The sequence below is a fragment of the Saccostrea echinata genome, unplaced genomic scaffold (assembly GCF_033153115.1).
Source record: "Saccostrea echinata isolate AGI-Se365-2 ecotype Australia unplaced genomic scaffold, CSIRO_AGI_Sech_v1 ptg000002l, whole genome shotgun sequence".
NCBI classification, from domain to species: domain Eukaryota; kingdom Metazoa; phylum Mollusca; class Bivalvia; order Ostreida; family Ostreidae; genus Saccostrea; species Saccostrea echinata.
In genome coordinates, this window is record NW_026889751.1 from 8083758 (window position 1) to 8104940 (window position 21183).

General features: G+C 34.5%; 2 protein-coding genes across 2 annotated transcripts in view; one reads left to right on the top strand and one right to left on the bottom strand.

Moving 5' to 3' along the window:
* LOC133171513 (WD repeat and HMG-box DNA-binding protein 1-like) overlaps window positions 1-14232 on the bottom strand; it is a 31676-nt gene extending 17444 nt beyond the window's left edge. The window contains exons 1-21 of the mRNA XM_061306277.1: window positions 14122-14232; window positions 13867-13978; window positions 11548-11699; window positions 10814-10922; window positions 10545-10642; window positions 10393-10438; window positions 9884-9976; window positions 9425-9531; window positions 7934-8018; window positions 7707-7754; window positions 6922-7078; window positions 6451-6593; window positions 5747-5931; window positions 5277-5358; window positions 4733-4898; window positions 4306-4417; window positions 3936-4044; window positions 3720-3781; window positions 3400-3514; window positions 2258-2389; window positions 1692-1894 (exon numbers count right to left, since the gene is read on the bottom strand). Of these exons, the coding sequence (XP_061162261.1) occupies window positions 1692-1894; window positions 2258-2389; window positions 3400-3514; window positions 3720-3781; window positions 3936-4044; window positions 4306-4417; window positions 4733-4898; window positions 5277-5358; window positions 5747-5931; window positions 6451-6593; window positions 6922-7078; window positions 7707-7754; window positions 7934-8018; window positions 9425-9531; window positions 9884-9976; window positions 10393-10438; window positions 10545-10642; window positions 10814-10922; window positions 11548-11699; window positions 13867-13978; window positions 14122-14195 (2390 nt within the window). The 5' untranslated portion in view covers window positions 14196-14232. The remainder of the gene's footprint in view (window positions 1-1691; window positions 1895-2257; window positions 2390-3399; window positions 3515-3719; window positions 3782-3935; window positions 4045-4305; window positions 4418-4732; window positions 4899-5276; window positions 5359-5746; window positions 5932-6450; window positions 6594-6921; window positions 7079-7706; window positions 7755-7933; window positions 8019-9424; window positions 9532-9883; window positions 9977-10392; window positions 10439-10544; window positions 10643-10813; window positions 10923-11547; window positions 11700-13866; window positions 13979-14121) is intronic.
* A 1741-nt stretch (window positions 14233-15973) lies between these two features.
* Window positions 15974-20396, top strand: LOC133171544 (suppressor of cytokine signaling 7-like). The gene is made up of 2 exons (XM_061306315.1): window positions 15974-16025; window positions 17269-20396. Exons 1-2 carry the CDS (start codon window positions 16016-16018, stop codon window positions 18528-18530), a joined length of 1272 nt encoding a protein of 423 aa, XP_061162299.1. The 5' UTR covers window positions 15974-16015; the 3' UTR covers window positions 18531-20396.
* The last annotated feature ends 787 nt before the right edge of the window (window positions 20397-21183 follow it).

Genomic DNA, 21183 nt, shown 5'->3' on the forward strand with positions numbered 1-21183 from the left:
TGCTCTCATAAAAAAAAATGAGCTTATAATTCAGGGGGAAAACATTAAATAAAAAAATTTAAAAAACAAGAGGTCCATGGACCACAACACTCAACTGAGTAACTTTTGTCCTGCTGTTCTTCACTAGATTTTCCCCCATGTAATACACATTAAACAATTTAGAATCTACACTACCCCAGGATACTTCCACATAAGATTTTTTTTCAATATATTTTAATGTAAAAATTGGATTCCCTATTGTGGCCCTACCTTACCCCTGGGGGTCATGTTTTTAACAATTTAGAATCTACACTACCCCAGGATGCTTCCACATAAGTTTCAGCTTTTCTGGCCCAGTTGTTCTTGAGAAGAAGATTTTTATTTTTTTTTCTATATATTTCAATGTAAAACTTGGATTCCCTATTGTGGCCCCGCCCTATCCCTGGGGGTCCTGATTTTAACAATTTACAATCTACACTACCCCAAGATGCTTTTACATAAATTTCAGCTTTTCTGGCCCAGTGGTTCTTGAGAAGAAGATTTTTAAAGATTTTTTCTGTATATTTCAATGTAAAACTTGGATTCCCTATTGTGGCCCCACCCTACCCCAAGGGGTCATGATTTTTACAATTTAAAATCTACACTAACCCAGGATGCTTCCACATAAGTTTCAGCTTTTCTGGCCCAGTGGTTCTTGAGAAGAAGATTTTTTAATGACCCCACCCTATTTTTGCCTTTTCTTGATTATCTCCCCTTGTAAGGGGGCTTGGCCCTTCATTTTAACATTAAACTTCCCCTTCACCCAAGGATATTTTGTGCCAAATTTGGTTAAAATTGGCCCAGAGGTTCTTGAGAAGAAGCTGAAAATGTGAAAAGTTTACAGACGGAAGGACAGACGGACAGATGACAGACAATGGGTGATCAGTAAAGCTCACTTGAGCTTTCAGCTCAGGTGAGCTAACAAGAGGTTTCTGAAACACTTATGCACCCCCACCCCCCCCCCCCCCCCCCCCCCGCAAAAAAAATATATAATTGGACTTTTTTTTAAGTCCAAGGGACATAACTCTGTCAAAAATTGCTCGATCGTACCGAAAACAGAATTTGACCTAGATATTTTTATGATAAATCTGTATATCAAATACCATTTCAGTATGTGCAACCTTTGCGAAGAAAATGAACGGAAACTGCAAATAATTGGAATTTTTCAAAGTCCAAGGGGGCATAACTCTGTCAAAAATTGCTCGATCATACCCAAAACAGATCTTAACCTAGATATTTTTATGATAAATCTGTATACCAAATTCCATTGTAGTATGTGCAATCTCTGCGAAGAAAATGAACGGAATCTGCAAATAATTGTAATTTTCCTAAGTCCAAGGGGCAAAACTCTGTTAAAAATTGCTTGATCGTACCCACAACAGAACTTGACCTAGATATTCTTATGATAAATCTGTATACCAAATCTTATTTCAGTATGTGCAACCTCTGCAAAGAAAATGAACGGAAACTGTTGGTGGACAGACAGACAGACCCACTAACAGACAGACAGCAGCAAAGCAATATGCCCACTCTTCTCTGAAGGGGGGCATAATTTTTTTTTTAAAAACTATGAAAGTCAAATGCACATGTACAATCATTACTCAGGCCAATATTTATCATTGATTGTTTCTTCTTTAACTGAAGAATATTTCCCCCCAAATTTTATCCTTGACCTTTGAACTCTTTCAATCACTTCTTCTTCTTCCTCTTCCTGTTGTTCGGCTGACTTCCTCTGTACCACTTCACTGATGCGTTCTGCCAGCTGCATGTACTTAAGACGACAAGCATACTTGATGGCCAGCTGTAGGGTGTGGGGTTCTGACATCATCTCGCATACCTCTAACGCACGGAATTCACGCTCTGACCTAGCTGACAGCTGAAATGTGTATGTTTTTCATATTATCCAAATTCTTGAAGAAATACCTAAAAACATGAATATCTGCAACATTTTCTTGATGCTAAAAATGTACAAAACGAAGCCAGAGGATTCAAGACATATTTATTTAGCTCAAGTTAGAGTTCCTTTCCATTCATCTTGTATAGAAGTATATGAATTTCCTTTCATAACATTTATACATTACATGTAGATTTACTTCTAAAAATCACATTTTTACTTCATATCAAGGTAAACGATAAATCCATAAATCACAAAGGATGGAATATGGAAAATGAAAAATATCAGAAGGTTTATCAATGAATCAGTTCAATTTTTCAAAATGTATATGTAAACCAAACTTACAGCAAAGAGTTTCATTAGAGCTTCTTGAGATGGTTTAGCTAGTTCGTTGGCTATTGATGTGTCATATTCATATCCAATAGTATCCCAGAATTGTAAATGGTTGCTAAGCAGCTGTGTTCTGTGTAATATTTCCTACAAATGACAGGAATGTTGATTATTTCATTAAGCAACTTTGATACCTGTAATAATGAGCAAAGAAATATAACTTTGGCTTAAAACCATTAATTGCCAACAAGACTTCTTTCTTGAACATTTTTTTGCAACAATATGCAAATGAAACAAAGAAATGATTGATTATAATAGTGCATCATTTTTCAATACAATTGTGCAAAGGGTTAATTTTGCAAAATCATTCCTTAACAAGAGGCCCTTGGGTCACATCGCTCTCCTGAGTAACTCTGGCCATGCTGTTCTTTTCCAGATTTCCCCCTTGTAATACCTATTGTGGCCCTGCCCTACCCCCGGGGGTCATGATTTGAACAATTTAGAATCTACACTACCCCAGGATGCTTCCACATAAGTTTCAGCTTTTCTGGCCAAGTGGTTCTTGAGAAGAAGATTTTTTAATGACCCAACCCTATTTTTGTCTTTTCTTGATCATCTCCCCTTGTAAGGGGACTTGGCTCTTTATTTTAACAATTTAAACTCCCCTTCACCCAAGGATACTTTGTACGAAGTTTGGTTAAAATTGGACCAGTGGTTCTTGAGAAGAAGTTGAAAATGTGAAAAGTTTACAGACGGGCGGACGGACAGACAGACGGGCGGACGGACGATGGACAACGGATGATCAGAAAAGCTCACTTGAGCTTTCAGCTCAGGTGAGCTAAATTGTATCAACAACAGGTATTTTCATGCTCAGAATAATTTAAGCTTGAAAATTATGATCATCATCTTAGTCTGCAAGATCTTTTCATGTACATGAACTTGTAAAAATAACATGTACAGACAAGAGGCCCATGGGCCACATTGCTCACCTGAGTCATATGGTCTTACTTTTCTTTTCTATGTAAAACTTTATATGTATTTTTGCTCCTCTTAACCACCTGGTGTCCATGATTTGAACATGTTTGAGCTTTCAGCTCAGGGGAGTTATCAACTGATACATGTATAATGTATTTTTAAATAACAAAATAAAGTGATACCTCATACTGGCTCTTCTCTGTACTCATCTGACAGAGTGGCAGCTGGAAAGGGAGGATAGCCACTGCGGGGCGGGGGAGGACAGGGGGAAACCGCGACCCCTTACACGGTATACACCTATATAATAAACATATATTACAGATGTGCAGCTTTACACTTACATGTGCTCATAGTGAATTATATTCCTTTAAACTTTGTCAAAATATTTTTTGCAGAGTTATATGCCTATGTAAAATTAGCCCCATTTTAAATCTTTCAATCAATTTGAAGATGGAAATGTGGGGAATAATTTCCTCAGTATCCATTGTTTAAGTGTTTTTACCTCAGTTGCTGGGGGTTTTCGTGAACACTAACAATCCAATAATTGTCTGACTTCCCTTTTGTCTGGAATATACATGTATGTGTACATCATGTAAAGTGGTTTAATATATGTAACAGTAACACGAAAATGAATTTATCTGTTCAAACAAAGATTGTGTATACAAAAGTAAATGTACATGATTATCATAACTACCATATGTATTATCGTAGAACTTACATGTGATTTGGTGTCAGCTACTTGTACCCAACTCATCCCAAATTTCCTGTTACACATTCTAACAATTCCGTCTGAATCCATATAAAACGGAGTACCCTCAGCTGAAAACCTGTAAAACAATGGCTACTTTCTTTAGAGATTTTGTTACTAACAATTTTTTCTTAGTAAAGTTGACTTTGCTTTCAAAAATATAGAAATAATGTATTTGTTTACAGAGACAAACTTTTCTCCATTCTTGCAAAATTTATGAAAATGTCAGGTCAATACATAAGAAATTTAGATTACACTTTTACGTGTTTGTATTAAATACATGTGCCTCAGATTCTTTTTCTATAATTTGGTATCTTTTCTTCATCACATTTAGACGTACCCCATCCATGTCAGTGTGCTTTGGCCAGACAAAGGCAGTGGTTGATGATTTATCTGAGTGGCACCCTCCACTGTCATAAGGTGTACACCAAGACACTGGTCTCCTGGCAAACCTAATAGAAAACAAGACAGGCTGAGTGTTTGATTCACCGATTCCTTTCCAGAGGTTTTTATTTAAATGCAACATATTCCAGTTCCCCCCCCCCCCCCCCCCCCCCCCCCCAACCAAATACATGTATTTCCAGGCCTGATTTCAATCCAGGTGACATTTATATACTGAAACTAATGGAAAGCAACTGAACAAAAATGTTTCGAGTATCACACGATTTTTTTTATGTAAAGAGCCCTTGTTGACTTTTCTCTTGGCTCTTATTTAACTATCCACAATATCAGCACAGAAATTATGAGAGTAAAATCAGAATATTTACCCATTCCTCTGTGGTAGACAATAAGCAGCTGATTTGTGTGAGCTGAGAGGCACACCACTGGGCCAGGGATGGAGAAAATGTCCCTCTGTAGGCCTCCCAGTGAAAAGATTCTCACAGACCTTTCTGAAGTAGCCACTGCAATCCAGTCCTCTCCAACTGTCACTGACTATTACAAAGGGGTACACAAAGGGATAAATATACACAAAAACATCACAACATGGTACATAGATGAACAACTGATAAAAAAATCTCTATTTAGTGTATTTTTATTTCCAAATTGAGCATTTATTGTATGATATTCCTTTGTACTTTTTATCTTTAAGTTAAAACAGCTTTTAGATAAAAACTGCATTTTCAAGACATTCTGCCACTAAGATATTTTCAACTACTTGTTCTCCTGTTCTGGCAAAATAATTATACCTGGTTACAGACTCATAATGGACAGGACAGATAAATATATCTCTCTGACTGGTATATCAGGAGAACAAAAATGGTGCACTCTGCAGAAAAGTTAAACTTAATGTATACGTTCATTTTTACATACCATTATTTCTTCTCCATCATCCATAGGAATGCTCCACTCTTTAGAATTATCCCAGGATCCAAAGTGCATACAAGTCAACTTACTGTAAAAGTTCATTTAAATATTTTCAAAACATCATTACTCTCTACAAAATGGATAAACAAGATTCCAAAGTATTGTATGTGTACTTAAAAAAGCGGGCTTCATATTTTAGCGACTTTGGCAAAGACAACGATGCACTAATTTATGAAAACCGCTAATAAATCTCATATATAAACAATACACGGACATGTGTAGCGCTAATTCATGATTACGCCAACAACTCCATACCCAGTGATTGCGCTAAATTTTGAATACGCCAATTTATGTACATGTACAGTATACTCTTAACTGGTTCTAAATGCAAAACTATTTTTCCATATTTTTCAACTTATAAAGAAACATTTTACTTCCAAGTTGTTAATTCTTGTTAATTTTTTAAAGGAACAAACCTTGGTGCTGAATCATCGCTCGGACAGGCAAGCACCACAGCCTCTGTGGAGACATCAGCCATTGTATAACCTGCTGAGTTTGTCAAATGCATGGCATGATGTACCGCGGTATTGTGGAACTCAATGTCTATGGACTCCTCCTCTTCTGTATTAAACTGTTTAATGATCCCAACTGCATTCCACATCTATAAAATAACATTTATACCACTCTATTTGTCATTTACCTTTTTTAGGTTAAAGGTCCCATGTAATACCTGCTTGTGGTCTTTATTTCATATCAATCCTAACTTCAGGTAGAATGATCTGACTGCATTTACAACAATAAGTGAATAACAAACAGTCAAACCTTGTAATCTCGAACTCAATGGGACTTTGGGAAAAATCTTGAGATATCCAAGTTATCCAGGGTAAAATACATGTACTTTAAGAATAAGGGGTTGGGACTTCCAAATCACTTCCGACATATCCATGATATTCGAGATATCAGTATTCGAGCTACCGAAGTTTAACTGTACATTTATAGTAAAACTTGGTTAAAAAGAACTCGCTTACAATGAAATCTTGGTTATAAGGAAACTTTTATGAATTCTTCAGAAGAATTTTGCACTATGTTTCTTACATGGGTATAAAAATCAAGGTTATATGGAAGCAAAGTTGAAGTCCCTGCGACTTCCTTAAAACCAAGTTCTACTGCATATACTGACCATGAATCTGCTGGACAGATGGGCAGGGGTGGATCCAGGCTGGAAGGCTGGTTGTGGGCGTGTTGGTGTGAAACCTGGTCTCTCTATCACTACTGGTGCTGGTGTCACTGGCTGTACTTCACCATCTTCTGAGATCAAATCATCTGCAGTAAAAAAAAAACAAAACAAAACTTTTGACTGTTGTATACAGTAACATCTGTAATGAGAATTACATGTATATTTCTCTGACTTGCATAAGTTTTTCCATTTATTTATTTTAATGAGCAAAGAAGTTCCTCTAAAAATGTGCCTTCTAAATGTTACCTTCTAGGTTTGAGGGCACTGATTCCAAATACATAAAAAAAAATAATATATTTCACCATCCAGAGGTTTGTGGGCACTGATTCCACATGTAAATAGATTGTATATTTTACCATCTAGGGGCTTGCAGGCACCGATTCCACATACATGTAAACAAATTGTATATTTTACCATCTAGAGGTTTGAGGGCACTGATGGGGGCTGAATCATTGCTGTCTTCATTAAAATCCTCCCCTTTACTCTGTTCCTGTGTAGCCAGGACTAAATCTGTGTCATCGTCATCTTCAAAGATCCCCATGGTTTCCTTCACACGTAGTTCCCCAGCAGGCTACAAAATAGACCAACTCTGATTGTCAGTCATATTACTTTCCGAGGCAAAACACTGGTTGTTAATTTAGAAAGTACAAGTTACTCTTTTATCGACTTCCCTAAATCTAATATTCAACAAGAAAATGATCTTTTAAGGCCATAAAAAATTAATTGTTTCTCAAGCCAAAAATTTCAAAATTTAATGCGGCAGGCAGGTTCTTTTTTTGTTTTTGGAAGCAGGTGTTATACCTTTTTTCATATCAGTCATTAAACAAAATGATGATATCAACTTATTCGTACTTTTTTTGTTCTCTTAAATCAATTACATGTACAATATGTATTCAACTTTAAATAATGTTATTCCCAACAAATTAATTCATTAAATACCATATTAACAATAAATGTATTGTTTATCTAATAAAAAACGTCTATCTATTAAATTAGCATTTATGAAAAGGGAAATAACTCAATTTTCTTTTTCAACTTGGAAAAGTAGAAAATTGAGTTATTTCCCTTTTCAATATATCTATAAAATTGATCAATGCAGCAGTGTTTGACCTGATGCGGCGGTGCCTGAGATACTATTGACTAATTTTTTTTGGCCTAAGATTCATCCTGTATGTGTAAGTAGCTGTGTTTTTATGCACCTGGTTTCCTCCTTTAAGCTCAATTTCACTGAGAAGTCCAAGCTGGCCCTAAAAGTTAAAGAATCTATAGATTTTCAAGAATGACATTGTAGTAATTTTACAAAAATATTAAAGCTATAATTTTCTTAGTACCTGTTGCATTTCATGTTTAAACAGTAGATTTAAAATATCATTTCATCTATTAGTGCATCATACAATTCTTTGACACTTATTAAACACCCTCTTACTTCTCTATCACAGAATGCTATTTCTGTCCGATTGCTCGGATTCCAAGCCAAGGACATTATAGACAGTCCACTCTCATGTTTGAATCTGAAGGAAAAGGTCCAAAATATTAAAGCAAAACAGCAATAAGCTTTGAATTAAATACATGTACATGTTTCATCTCACTTAAATTTACACACATTTTATTCCAGCATTTTTTAAAATTCTGCTTTCTAATTTTTTTAATTAAAATTTTCCTATACAGCAGGGCTAGACAAATAGCATTGCCCGATGCCTGGGACAACCAATTTCCTTTGGCGGGCAAGTTATTTGATAACTGGTACATGCCCGTGGACAAGTGTTTTTCCACTTAACAAAAATTCATATACTCAAATGTTGTTTTTGTTTTACCGCTGTTAAAATATAATGAATTACAGCAGAGCATCTGTTTTTCGATGCAGTTGACCACTACTTCGAACACTCGGTAGAAACTCCTCTAGAATTGCCCATTCATGTCTTGATAAAATATACATGAGAAGTAGAACACGGCAGGTATCGATGCCATGTCAAAAAAGTTGAAGAGGGTTTTGGACCTTTCTTTTGTCAAAATGTAAAATCCATGCCGTGAATACATGATATAAACACATGTTGCTGTTATTAAATTGGAGTTGTTGACTGGCGAACATACAGAGTCATGAAGTTGAACACTTAATCGACATTCAGGAGTGTTTTTCATAACACAATAATGTAGATACAGGTGTATTATTTTCATTTAAAAAATACAGAGAAATGTATAAGTACAAGTTTATGTATATACATTGACATGTACATGTATTTAAAATTTAAGTTTAATAATCAATGCACAGTGCAGAAGCTAGGAAGTCTCCCTAGAATTAGAAATTTTCACTTAATTTCTCCGTGGGAGAGCTAGTGATTTTGGGTAAAGGTTGGTCCTAAATAATAATGATAATGTTTTAGTTTTGTGTTATTTAAGTATAATTCAATTCTGGTTATAACGTGGTATTTGATTCGATAAAAAAAAAATTACTTTATATTGTATAAATTGGGTCACAATGACTTGCGACAAAAACGTATCGATCCGCCTGACGTTACATTTAAATTTTGTACGATTTGAAGTCATTTTTTAAGGGCAATCATCTTTTTTCTTACACTAAATAAATGAAAATTAGATTATAAGAAAGAAATTAATAGCTACCCAATTTATACGGTATAAAGTGGATTGGAACAGTTTACGCTTTTTTATAAATCGCTTCGCGGTTTATAAAGCATAAACTGCCCCAACCCAATTTATACCGTATAAATTGGGTAGCTATATGTATTAAATTCATTCCTTAAAAAAGGTGGGACAAGCATATTTTTGGGTAGGACAAGTAATTTTACGATGGTAACCTGTCCGAGGGCAAGTACTGACAAATTCTATTTGTCTACCCTTGTATACAGTAAAGTTAACATGAGATATTTTAATACCAGAAATTGGCTGGACTTTCTCTCACCTATCCACACAGGCTTTGGTTTGTAGGTTATAAATTAGAATTTGTCCGTCGTAACATCCCGCTGCCAGGTAATCTCCTTCAGGTGAGACATCTAACACTGAATACACCTACAGTAATACATGTATACAAGTACAAATACATCTACATACAGAACCTAAATTAAAATTAAAATTTAAAATTTTTGCTAGTTTCATGATCCCCTTGCAATTGAGCTGATAAAACAAAAGTTCCAATTCATTAGATACAAGCAAGCACTTTTCCTAACAACAAACTTCTTTGAAATTTTGATCGGTAAATACTTATATTGTCACATAAAAATAATTTATTCTAAGAAGGAAATAAAAAATCTCTCCAACAAATCTTCAAGACAAATTTAGACAAAAACAAAATCTTAAATTAGGCTTAACACATGAAAAGCCAGTATTTTAGAGAATTACGTCATTACAATTGCCCACATACCCCTGAAAACTGACTGTCCTGTAAAGATCCAGATTTTGTCCAGGAACCTCTGTCATAGATATGAATTTCTTTCTCCATGGGAACATACAGAAACTACAATCAGAAAGTTACAATTAACTTCAAACAAAAAAGAAAGTACACAAAGAGTCTGCAATGGAATTTTTACAGTAAATGTATCTCCAACTTTTAGGTTTGAATACTTAAAGCAACTCTGCAACATTACATGCATGTCATTTGAGCTATTCCCTGTGTTAACTATAGGTACCAAGCTCAAATCTTTTGTTCTAATCAGACTAATACCCCCCCCCCCCCTTGCCCTTTCCACAACCATCACTGCCCCATGGCAACAAAAGAAATGGCATGCTTGAATAAATAAATTGAAGCTTTAGTATTTAGATTGAATTTTGCAATCTCACTACAAAAGTACACTTATATCTGTTGAAATGTAAACTTTTATTTATCAAAACTTTCTTTCACAGAAAGCATTTTCCTTAATTTTATCAACTAACCTTTCCATTCTTCTCCCAACATAACCTGCACCATCCCTTGGTCAAGCTGTATATTGAAAAAAATCAAAACAGCATTTTAATACAATAATAAATTCAAAAACTTGAAATCAAGTTTATATTCAATATATTGTACATTGTAAATCCATATATACCTAACGTCACCAACTTTTGGAAGAATTTGCAAATTTTTCACTTTTTCTCGATTTTCCACTTTCCATATTAGCACACTTCCATCGCAACTGGCAGAGGCCTAAAGAGAAAAAAAATTTTTATTCGGGAAACATTCTCAGATCCCAACCATTCATATGCCTTTTTTTTTTTCATTTAATCAAACTTTAAATCTAGCTTACATTTAGAAATATGCATAGTAAACAAGCATAAACAGATCCTTGTGGAAGAAATCCCCTTGGAGGGTACTCACCAGAAACTCCTCCTTGGGGTCCAAGGCCACACTCATCACAGGGGCCTTATGTCCCTCAAATTTCTTAGTGTCCCCAGTTGCAATGTTGATAATTTTGATTGTGAAGTCACTGGAATATAACATTTACAAATTATAGCACTTTTTTTTCTCAACACTCAAGGATTTGTCATAATGCATTATCAGTGATTTTTAATTTATTTGTAGCAGTACATGATTTAATCAATACATGTTTTATGAACAAAACATAAAGACACCAAAAAATCATAAAAATCATAAAACTTGTGCAGTCAAAGGAGGTAAATACAACATTGTTTTTTCAATACATACAACATACATTGTAAAGATCAATAAAATTAAAATTTTAATGAAAAATTTCCACTGTTTAATAGTTAGTAGGAAACGGAATTCAAACAAAATTGATTATTATTAAAAATTAATTAATAAATCAATTCCTTGCATGCAGCATCTCATTTTTGAGAGCACCCTGAGAATTCAAAATAACTGAACATTTTCCAACAGATAATTGTCAATCCAAGCTCAGCAATATATTTCCTCATTATAATGAGAAAAAAACTTGTCTATGTCTGTCTAGAATCAGATTTAGATTTGCCATAACATGTATTAAGCCTCTTTTCTCTTTCATATTTATAACTACAAATGTTCTTTTCATCTACAAAATGTAATTCCATTTTCAATTTATAAATCTACATCTCAAAATCTATTTCTAAGGTTACCTTGACCCTGCTATCAATGTTGTTCCCAACTGGTTTACAATGATGTGGTTGACAGGGGCGGTGAATCTGGCCACAATGCCATCAGTAGAACCATCAGGAAAAGTGAATGCTTGTACTGTGTTTGCATCAGTGGCAACATAAAACTTGTTATTCTGCAATAAAGACAGAAAACTGAAGTTAAAAGTGCAACCTAATTTACGAACCAAATCCGGAAATTGGGAGATTTTCAGATTGTTTGGCAAAAATCGGGTGAAAAGCATGACCCGCCATGTCATAAAAATTAATCGGGTTAAGGGTCGAAAAATCGGGTGTAACCCGACAAAATCGGGTGAGTTGGCAACTATGTATGTTAAACATAGTAAAATATACTACTAGATCATTAGATGTTGCTCCTTAGGGAGTATATTACATACACTAGCATTCTACAGGTCTGGTACAATCACTTGATTTAGCTACGTAGCCTGAATTACCTACATAGCTTTATTTACCTACCTGAAGTAGCTTTATTTAGCTACTAAATCAAACTTATTTCTTAAAGAAGAATTTTTCCCTGAAAGTGCAGAAAATTGCACTTTGATGCAGTGATAATTTTCAACTTTGAACTCATCTGAAAACAATTCATGAAAAAATCACTCTTGGAGATGTGTCTTTTTTTGCGCAATTGCAATCAAAGTATAAAAGATTTGGGGCTACATACAACAGTTAATTTGTGATCTAACAGTTACTTCTTGAGTGTAATAACAAAGAAAACCAGTTTTGGTTAACATGAGAACAATGTGAAGTAATCATACTTATCCATGCCTCATCGCGCACAAGGTGTGTACAGTTACTCAAACAATGGGAATACATATTTTCCTTTAAAGTGATCAAATGCAGCAATGTTAAAACTATCTCTGCTTTAGGTTGCTTTTTAAATAATACCCAGGGCTCGAGCTGTGATTCACCATTTGCGCCAATTGCGAATTTTTTCCAAAAACGGCGAAAAGAAATTCAAAAGTGGCGAAAATGAACTTTTTTTTTAGATATACCATACAAAAGTGTGTGTACTCCTGGCTATCTCCTTTGTTTATTCAATGTATACAGATTAGCCCCTTTGTTTATTTAATGCAAGCAGACGTGTGAATTCAGGGTGTGAAAACTCCATGAAACTAACAAAGCAATGTACATGTAGGAAATCATGTCTCGCTTGAACGCACACAGCTGATTTAGTAGGTAACTTTAGCCTGGAGCAGTAAGGGGATACAAAATTACTTGAAATAATATAAGATGGATTAAACAAGGAAAGAAGAAGTGTTTTTGGGAGATGAAGTTAGTTAATAAAAGATTTTAATCAATAAAATCTGGATCTATATAGATTGTTATTTTTAAACCGAAAGTAGGAAAACATGACGAAAATTGCAGAGCATGGCTGCTAATTTTACCTGATTAAAGTCAAAATAGTGTGTTCATTATACCATAAACTGACAAAGAGTGAAAGAGATACTGGCTTGGAAACAAAACAATACTTTTGTCAATTACGCTGAATTATTTTCAGTTATATGAATTTACATGCATATATACCCAGTGTCCAAGTTGTTAAATTAAGCCAAGTTTTAAACCTGATTTTAATTACTTCTTTTCACAATAAATTGTTGATATGATTAAAATTTTCGCCTATTTTTTCATTTTTAAAAAAAATAAGTCATATATCTTTACTAAGTCTGTAACCCCCCTCCCCAGGCTAAAATGTTATGAACAAGAGGACATCTACTGTCAAGAGTTGGCTAATATCAGTATCAAATTAATTGTATAAATGTAGAAATAATTCCTATATCAGTTTTGTAAGTGGATACAACTTTAAATTTTACAATTTTAAAACAATGCCTGTGATATTAACAAATTGAAATAGTGCTATTAGTGGAGTGTTTAACACTGTACACATGTCGAGATGAGATGTAAAAATGTGATTCCTTTCATCGCGAAAAGTGGCGAAAAATATTTTCGCTCCAGTGGGAGCTCTGATAATACCTAGAATAAATATTTGTAGACATTTTCTTGCGACTTTTTGTCTTTTTAAAATAAAAAGCAAAATTGTGAAAAGTTGCCTTGAAATAGCTAAATAAAGCTACCTGAGGTAGGTAAGTAAAGCTACGGTTGGTAATTTTAGCTACGTAGCTAAATGTACTGATTGTACTGGACCTGTTCTAATCTCACAAGATGAGCCTTCATTTTGGGTGACAAAAATATATAGAGGATAATCAATACATATAATAGTTTGAACTCTTGTACCATATACTCAAAAGCCTAAGCAATGAGCAGAAGAAAATGAGAACAGCTAACCTTGAATGCGACACTGAAGGCTTTGTCGCCAGTGCGATGCGAGATGGCATCGTCATCCTCAGCCCCTTCCCAGATTCTAACATCTCCATCAGAGCCACATGTCAAAATATATCTAAGATAAAGCAAGACACTTTGCTAATGAAACTTTGCCACGAGGAATGCAAATCTGCAGTACAGTGGTAATTTTAACACCCCTGTACAGACTACGTAAAAATGATATTTCATTAATTTTTAATTGGTGATTTTTTTACTTACTTTCCCTTATCATCATAACAAAGACTCGTTAATCCCTCACTGTGAGCGTATCGCAGTGGCGAGCACGACGGCATACTTCTTAACTCTTTTTATTATATTACTTTTCAGAACAGTGAGAACAGCAGTTCTTGTTTTGATGAGCGCGCCAAATTCATTTATTCTGCTTCGCGATCCCGATGGTTTTTCTGACCAAGTCCCTGTTCCAGATGACATTTGGCTCGAAGAAACGAAAAAACGAAGGGAGAGATTGGGCAAGGGGACGTGCCTCAATAATTTTGAAATATATCATGGTATATACTCTACTAAATAAAACAAACAAGGCTGACTTACATTTGTGCCCCGTTGATAAATAAATTTGCAAGTATACTCCCCCCCCCCCCCCCAAATGAAATTGCTTTATGTGAACCTGAATTGTCCCCAGAATATAGTAAATTAAATATGTATTCACTTCACAAAGTAAAAAGAGAGAGAGAGAGAGTCATGACAAAATAAGTCTGCAAATGTAACTTTCCAACATAAAAAGAAACAAATTCTTTACGTCCCAAATATACCCTAAATTTACCAACCTGGAATATAACCACAATTAGGTAAATCTATCAAAGAATTTAACATTTAGCACACTGATCAGAGTACTATTTTAACCAAAAAGGGGAAGATTTATTTTCCAAACTTGTTTAACTTATTCTAAACAGCTGTATGGAAAGCACAAGCTGTACTTTTAAAATTAAATCAGGCTTGTTGAGACACAATTCTTCCTACAATGTACATTCATTATATCTCCTGTTTAACTGTTTAAATTGAAATAGTTGTTCTCTTTTTTATGCAAGTCTGAAGAAATGAGACTATTATCTGACTTAAGGTAGCTATATATCCGTATACATGTAATTTAACAACAACTTGTGGCTGACAACACATTAGATGGAAATGTAGAGAACATGCGCGGATCTAGAGGGAGATTCGCGGGGTCCCCCCCCCCCCCGGAATTGGCAGAGTTATTGAAGCAAATAAAAAATCAAACCCCTCACCCACCTACCCCCTCCCCTAGAAAACTTCACGTTTAGGAAATGGATTTTACGGTGTTTTTTGTTTGTTGATGTTCTTTTTTTTTCTGGTTTATTCTTGTCAAGAAATTTTTTGGTTAGATTTTTTTTTCTAGGATGGAACCCCCCCCCCCCTTGGAAAAAATTCCTGGATCCGCGCCTGGAGAGTGTCTCGATCTTGTAACCTTCCCCTCTTCTCAAAACAGAACATTTATTTGTAGATTTGAACAACGCAATCAAAACAGATATATAAATCATATATCAAAAATATTCAAAGTAAAATTTCTGCTAGCAGAAACATACCATATACATGTACATGATGCATGCCTTAACTTCATGTACCTACCTTGTTGTAATTCCCCCTTTTTAAAATAATTACCCCCACCCACACACACTTTTTTCATAATTGTTATAGATCTATAAGTTAATTAAAAGGTCTTTAACCAAATGCATAGGAAAATTTTGAGGAATATGATGTTTAAAGAAAACAATTTGATTTCATAACACCCTGAAATGTGTTTTGATGAAATATATATATTTTTTATTTATCTCCTTACTTATATTAAACATGTAAACACGTAGTAAAAACTCATCAGACTCTATTCGCTTGATTTAAAATGTCTTGTTGGTGTTCCGTGCAAATGATGTAACATACTATATGATTTCTAATAGTAGTCTAGCCTATATAAAGTGCAAATTATGCCAAATATGCTTTTTTTTTTCATAGAATATCGTGGGCTTGACTTTTCTGGCAACGAATAGAGTGGACGCCCACATGATTAGAATATGACATCACACCTCCACTCCTCATAACTTCCTGTTGCAATGCCTGCACCTCAGAAAAAGGCATAAAAATGTCTCACGGTAAGTCAGATGATATTAACTATTTAATTTTGATAATTTATAGAAATATAGCATTGTTGTCAGTCAAATTTATTATCTAGAAGTACTATTTTCGATGTGGAGGACATCGTGATCATCATAAGGCAAATTTCTTTGTTTACATATATTTTAATGTATACTTCAATCTTCTGGTTACAGGTATCTTTTGAATTAAACGCAATTTGTGTGATTTGATAAAAAGTAAGCAATATACATATTGCTTCAAAACTTCCTTTTTTCCTATGACCCGGCGCCGAATCAAAACATTTTCTTATCTGGGTCTTTCCAAATGCACTGAATATTTGCATGCATGCATTCTGGTAGCCAATATATCTTTCTGAATTCTTAGGTTTTGCTTGTTCCTTTGTCTTAAGTTAGATGAACAATTATAATTGTGTTTGTAGCACTAAATGTTGTAAGGTCAAAACAAAGTTAATTTAGAGTTCCCAAGTCTGAAATATTTGACGTTTTTTCATTAACGCTAAACGTAGATAAACAATTATAATTGTGTTTGTAGCACTTAATGTTGTAAGGTCAAAACAAATTAAGTTTAGGGTTCCCAAGTCTAAAATATTTGACGTTTTCCAGGCTTTTTTCACTGCATTGATATTTGATGTGCCAGGAAAACATCAGAACCAGAGCCATTATGAAAACTGGAATTTTTCAGCCTTCAACCTGAGGCAGCATCTTGCATTTCTTGGGTTGTTTTTTGATATAAGTGAATCGAATGTCAAACTCACAATTTATCAATAGCACAATGCTTCTAGTATATTTCATAAATTTTCAAACTTTATAAAATTAGACTTAATGTTATATGCTACATTGCTACATACAGTTGCATGTAAATTTTCCATTTAAATCTGTAGCAGTTGTAAATTTGGTCAGCTTGGCAATTATAAAAGTTTTGCATCTGTTAAAGTCTTTACAATTTTCCATTTAAATCTGTAGCAGTTGTAAATTTGGTCAGCTTGGCAAGTTTAAAAGAAGTCTTTGCAAGGATGTCTTGACACACTCTTAATGACTGATAAATAATTATCTACCACAGTAAAATTTAAAATCAGTGCTAGTCACAAGACTTAAAACTTCAAATTTCTACTCAGGCAGTTTTAATATAGCAATACAGACAGGTCAAGGTATGAGTACTTAACTGATTGAAAAGGAGAATAATTCAAAATTGATTTCTCAATACATGTAATTCAATTTGGCATTTTCGTTTTTCTTTCAGATGAGGACTTTGCAGGAAATAGTGCAGAGAAGTTGCTTCCAGCAAATAATAATACTAGGAGGGGTTTGCCTATAAATAACTTGGGGGGACACAGACTTCATCGCTCCTCAGTGAGACCATTTTTCTGCTGTGGTAGCCAACTGTCTTTGAACAGCATAACTGATTTCATCGAGGCATCAGATCAGTCTGACTGTGATGATGGCTCAGACCTCATGTCAAATTTATCTTTATCCAAAAAGACGCAAAACAGACGCAAGAAAAACAATGAAGGACGCAAAAAATTTTGGACACTAAAACTAAGAGGGAAACTGCATGTACCCAAAAGATCAACTTACAATACAAATGAAAGTGATTCTGCAGAAGGTATTGTGTGCACTTCATACAGAAAGCCTTCAGATGAAAATGAGAGTGGCACGGAACAAACTGCAGGTGCTTCAGCACAACCTCAGGAAGTGTTTGTAACATTACGCCCTATAAACTTTGACGAATTGTACCCAACGGAGGATATCGATCAGAGAAGAATCCGCCAGAGGGCACAAGAAATGGAGGAGGGGATAGATGTACAGAGTGCATGCATCCTCATTCCTCAACCTGCCGAATCCTCATCAGATGAGGAATATGATTGCCCTCAACCTTCACCACAAAGAAACAGTTACTCCTCATTTCCCGAGTCATGGCCCTATGGGTCTTTCTCAATGTTACCCACACATTCCAACATGCTTCCTCCCCCCACAGTCCGCCCACATTCCCAAGTGGATTTCATTCACTGTTTGGTCCCAGATATTGCCAGCATAACAAACTGCAGCTACTATTGGGGTGTAATGGACCGCTACCAGGCTGAAAAACTACTGGATAAAAAGCCAGAGGGAACCTTTTTGCTTAGAGACAGTGCACAAGAAGAATACCTGTTTTCAGTCAGTTTTCGACGCTATGGCCGTTCCTTGCATGCAAGGGTTGAGCAATGGAATCACAAATTCAGCTTCGATTCACATGACCCCGGCGTCTTTGCTTCAGAGACTGTTTGTGGACTGATTGAACATTATAAAGATGCCAGCGTTTGTATGTTTTTTGAACCAATGCTTACCACACCTTTGCATCGTACCTTTCCCTTTAGTCTTCAGCACCTGTGTAGATCAATTATTTGTGATCGGATATCATATGACGACATTTACGTTTTGCCCCTTCCTCGTCAGTTGCGGGACTATATGAGGTACTACCACTACAGACAGAAGATACGCACTCGTAGATACGACATGACTTAGGAAGTCTTTTTCTTTCCAGTCTGAAGATAGAAGAGGCATTACATTTTGTGTCCAGTTGTGACTGTACCCAGTTAGACTAGTGCATAGTTGACATGTTTTTCATGTGTACAGTAGATTTCAGCAGCATGTAAAATTATTTTTATATCATGTTCGTTGAATTAAAAAAAATATTTCTTGCACCCTTATTTTCAAGGGTATTAGGTAGAAATATTCTGTACATTAGAGCATTTTATTGGCTGTGGCAGATGAAAGAGTTTTGGGCATTAAAAAAAATTTGTTTACATTAATTAAGTTCATGATTTAGTAGTCCTCACCCTAGAAACTTTAGTCTGTCATACATGTATATTGGCAAGAAAATGTAATGGTGACCTATAATTAGGATTTTAAAGTACTGGTACATGTATTTATTTTTGAACCATTTCAACAAATTATTAAAATGAAGCATTATAAAATGAAGCTGGTACATGTATGTAATTGAACCCAAAACAAGGTTTGTTCGTGCAATCACAAAAATGTCATGTTCTGAGAAGTTTCAAAATTTGATATCTTTGGTCATTAATTAACCTTGAGTCTCAACTTCATTTTAACATGTTTATAGGCTTGTCAGTATGAAAAATGAAAACAATCAATATTTGATCTTTTTACAGCCAAGTAACTTGTAATCTTTGATGATGAATAATGCACAAATAGATCTACAAGCATGAGATGTTTATGCTGTGGACTCGAAAGCATTTGTGTAATTTTAGTACATCTATATTTCAGAATGGCCTAGTGTTAGGTATATATGTGTATCAGATTTTTCCTATAATGAGCTTTTGAATTTTAAAACACTTATTTATGGACAACCAATATTTTCTTGGTTTTGTTATTTTTTTTTATACCATCTTGTACATGTCAACATATTTCCTTACTTTCGCTATATTCCTTGTACATGTTGTACTCTACTTGGAAAAATTTTGTTAAAATGCTTTTTTTTGCTGTAAAATTTTCCAGTCATCGTGGTTTTGCATTTCCTTTAGCCTGCTTCCCCTTCTTCTAGTGTTAACTTCCTTATATGCAAGAAATCAGTATGGTGATGTTAAATATGCACTTATGTCAATAAGTATCTAGAAAAAGTTGTTAAAGTGGACTGCAAAGAGGCTAAAACTAAGGGTTTTATTTTTCTTACACTTTCAAAATTGTGTTTTGGTATGCATTTTATAGGAACATGATATTGGTCTCATCTACTGGATGTGATGGATAATTTAAGCATGTTGTTTGAATTCAGAATTATTTGTAAGCATATAAATCTAGCTATAAATAGACATCTGTACTTATGCCTAGCAGTATAGGTTTACGGTTTGTCATTCCTCTGTTCAATTGTATAAAATTTTGCTTTATCTATCTGAAAGAAAACCTAATTAAAATGCACACAATTTCAACATACCTTGCAGGGCAAAATTTGGCAGAAATTGCCTTTCAACATGACAATTATTTAAAAGGAATGTGGTCATTTATCCTGATGAGAGTTATTTCCCTTATCAAAGGGTTGATGAACCTTAAGGATCTGTACATTAAATAAAGTACCCTAACTTAAAATGATTCTTCAAGAAACATTCACATATCTCAATGATTTTCCCCTTACATACAAAGTTTGGGTTTCTTTCCAACAGGAATTGGCATCTGTGTAAAGCATCAAGGATTGTATTGCATAGAACTTTTGCATTGAATTATTGTGCTACAGCAACATTTTAGTTATCAGTGTAAGACCTTTATAAATAGTGCAATAACATTAAATCCTCACCCCAGCTACGTGCTGCTTTATATAAGTTGGTTGTATATGTATTGTGCCATTGATAACAAAAAATAAATTAGCTTGTCATGGTTTTGTTGGATTGTTTATTTCCTGTTTCAGTGCCAGTAGTTCATGATCAGCTTTTAGAGTATACACTAGCAATGCTAAAACACAGGAGTTCATTTGTTGGTACATTGGTACCTACATGTACAAACATTATATAAGAAGTATTTTTAAATGATCAAAACTAAACAGGATGTTGGTAAAGTACATGTACATTGTTTCCCACTGAATTTTGAGTGGCTCTGTATTTAAATACAATACCAGACTAAAAGCATTTGCTGCAAATCTGCATTTCGCGTTTGAAACATTTGGGATAGATGCATGGTTGGATCATCAGCAAAATTAATAGTGGTAAAATCATAGTTGTAAAAAATAAGTCAATTTTAAAACTACATTAGGAATATGTTTCTTTTCAATTGATAACATTTTAAAAAATGAAAATTTATTTGAAAACAAAATTGAGTCTTTCTTTTTATTTCTACTTTTAGATAGCAAAGGACAGAAAAAAGGTCCTATTTTATCTGTATCATTATCAATAAAGCAGAATTGCACAAACCACCGCAAATTAAAAAAAATGCAATAATTAATAATAATGCAAAGTTACATTTCAAGGGATAAACAAAACTCTTAACCTCCTGAGAAGGATCTAGCAATTTTTCTCAGCATTATGCATACGTCTTGGAGACTTCAACACCTTATCAACTGATCAAAGAGATGAGGATTTGAATTTCACATTACTGGTACTTGGGCACTAGATGTATTGCTTATTACGTCCATGCATATCATTCATCTGAAGCACTTAGAAGCCAATAATAA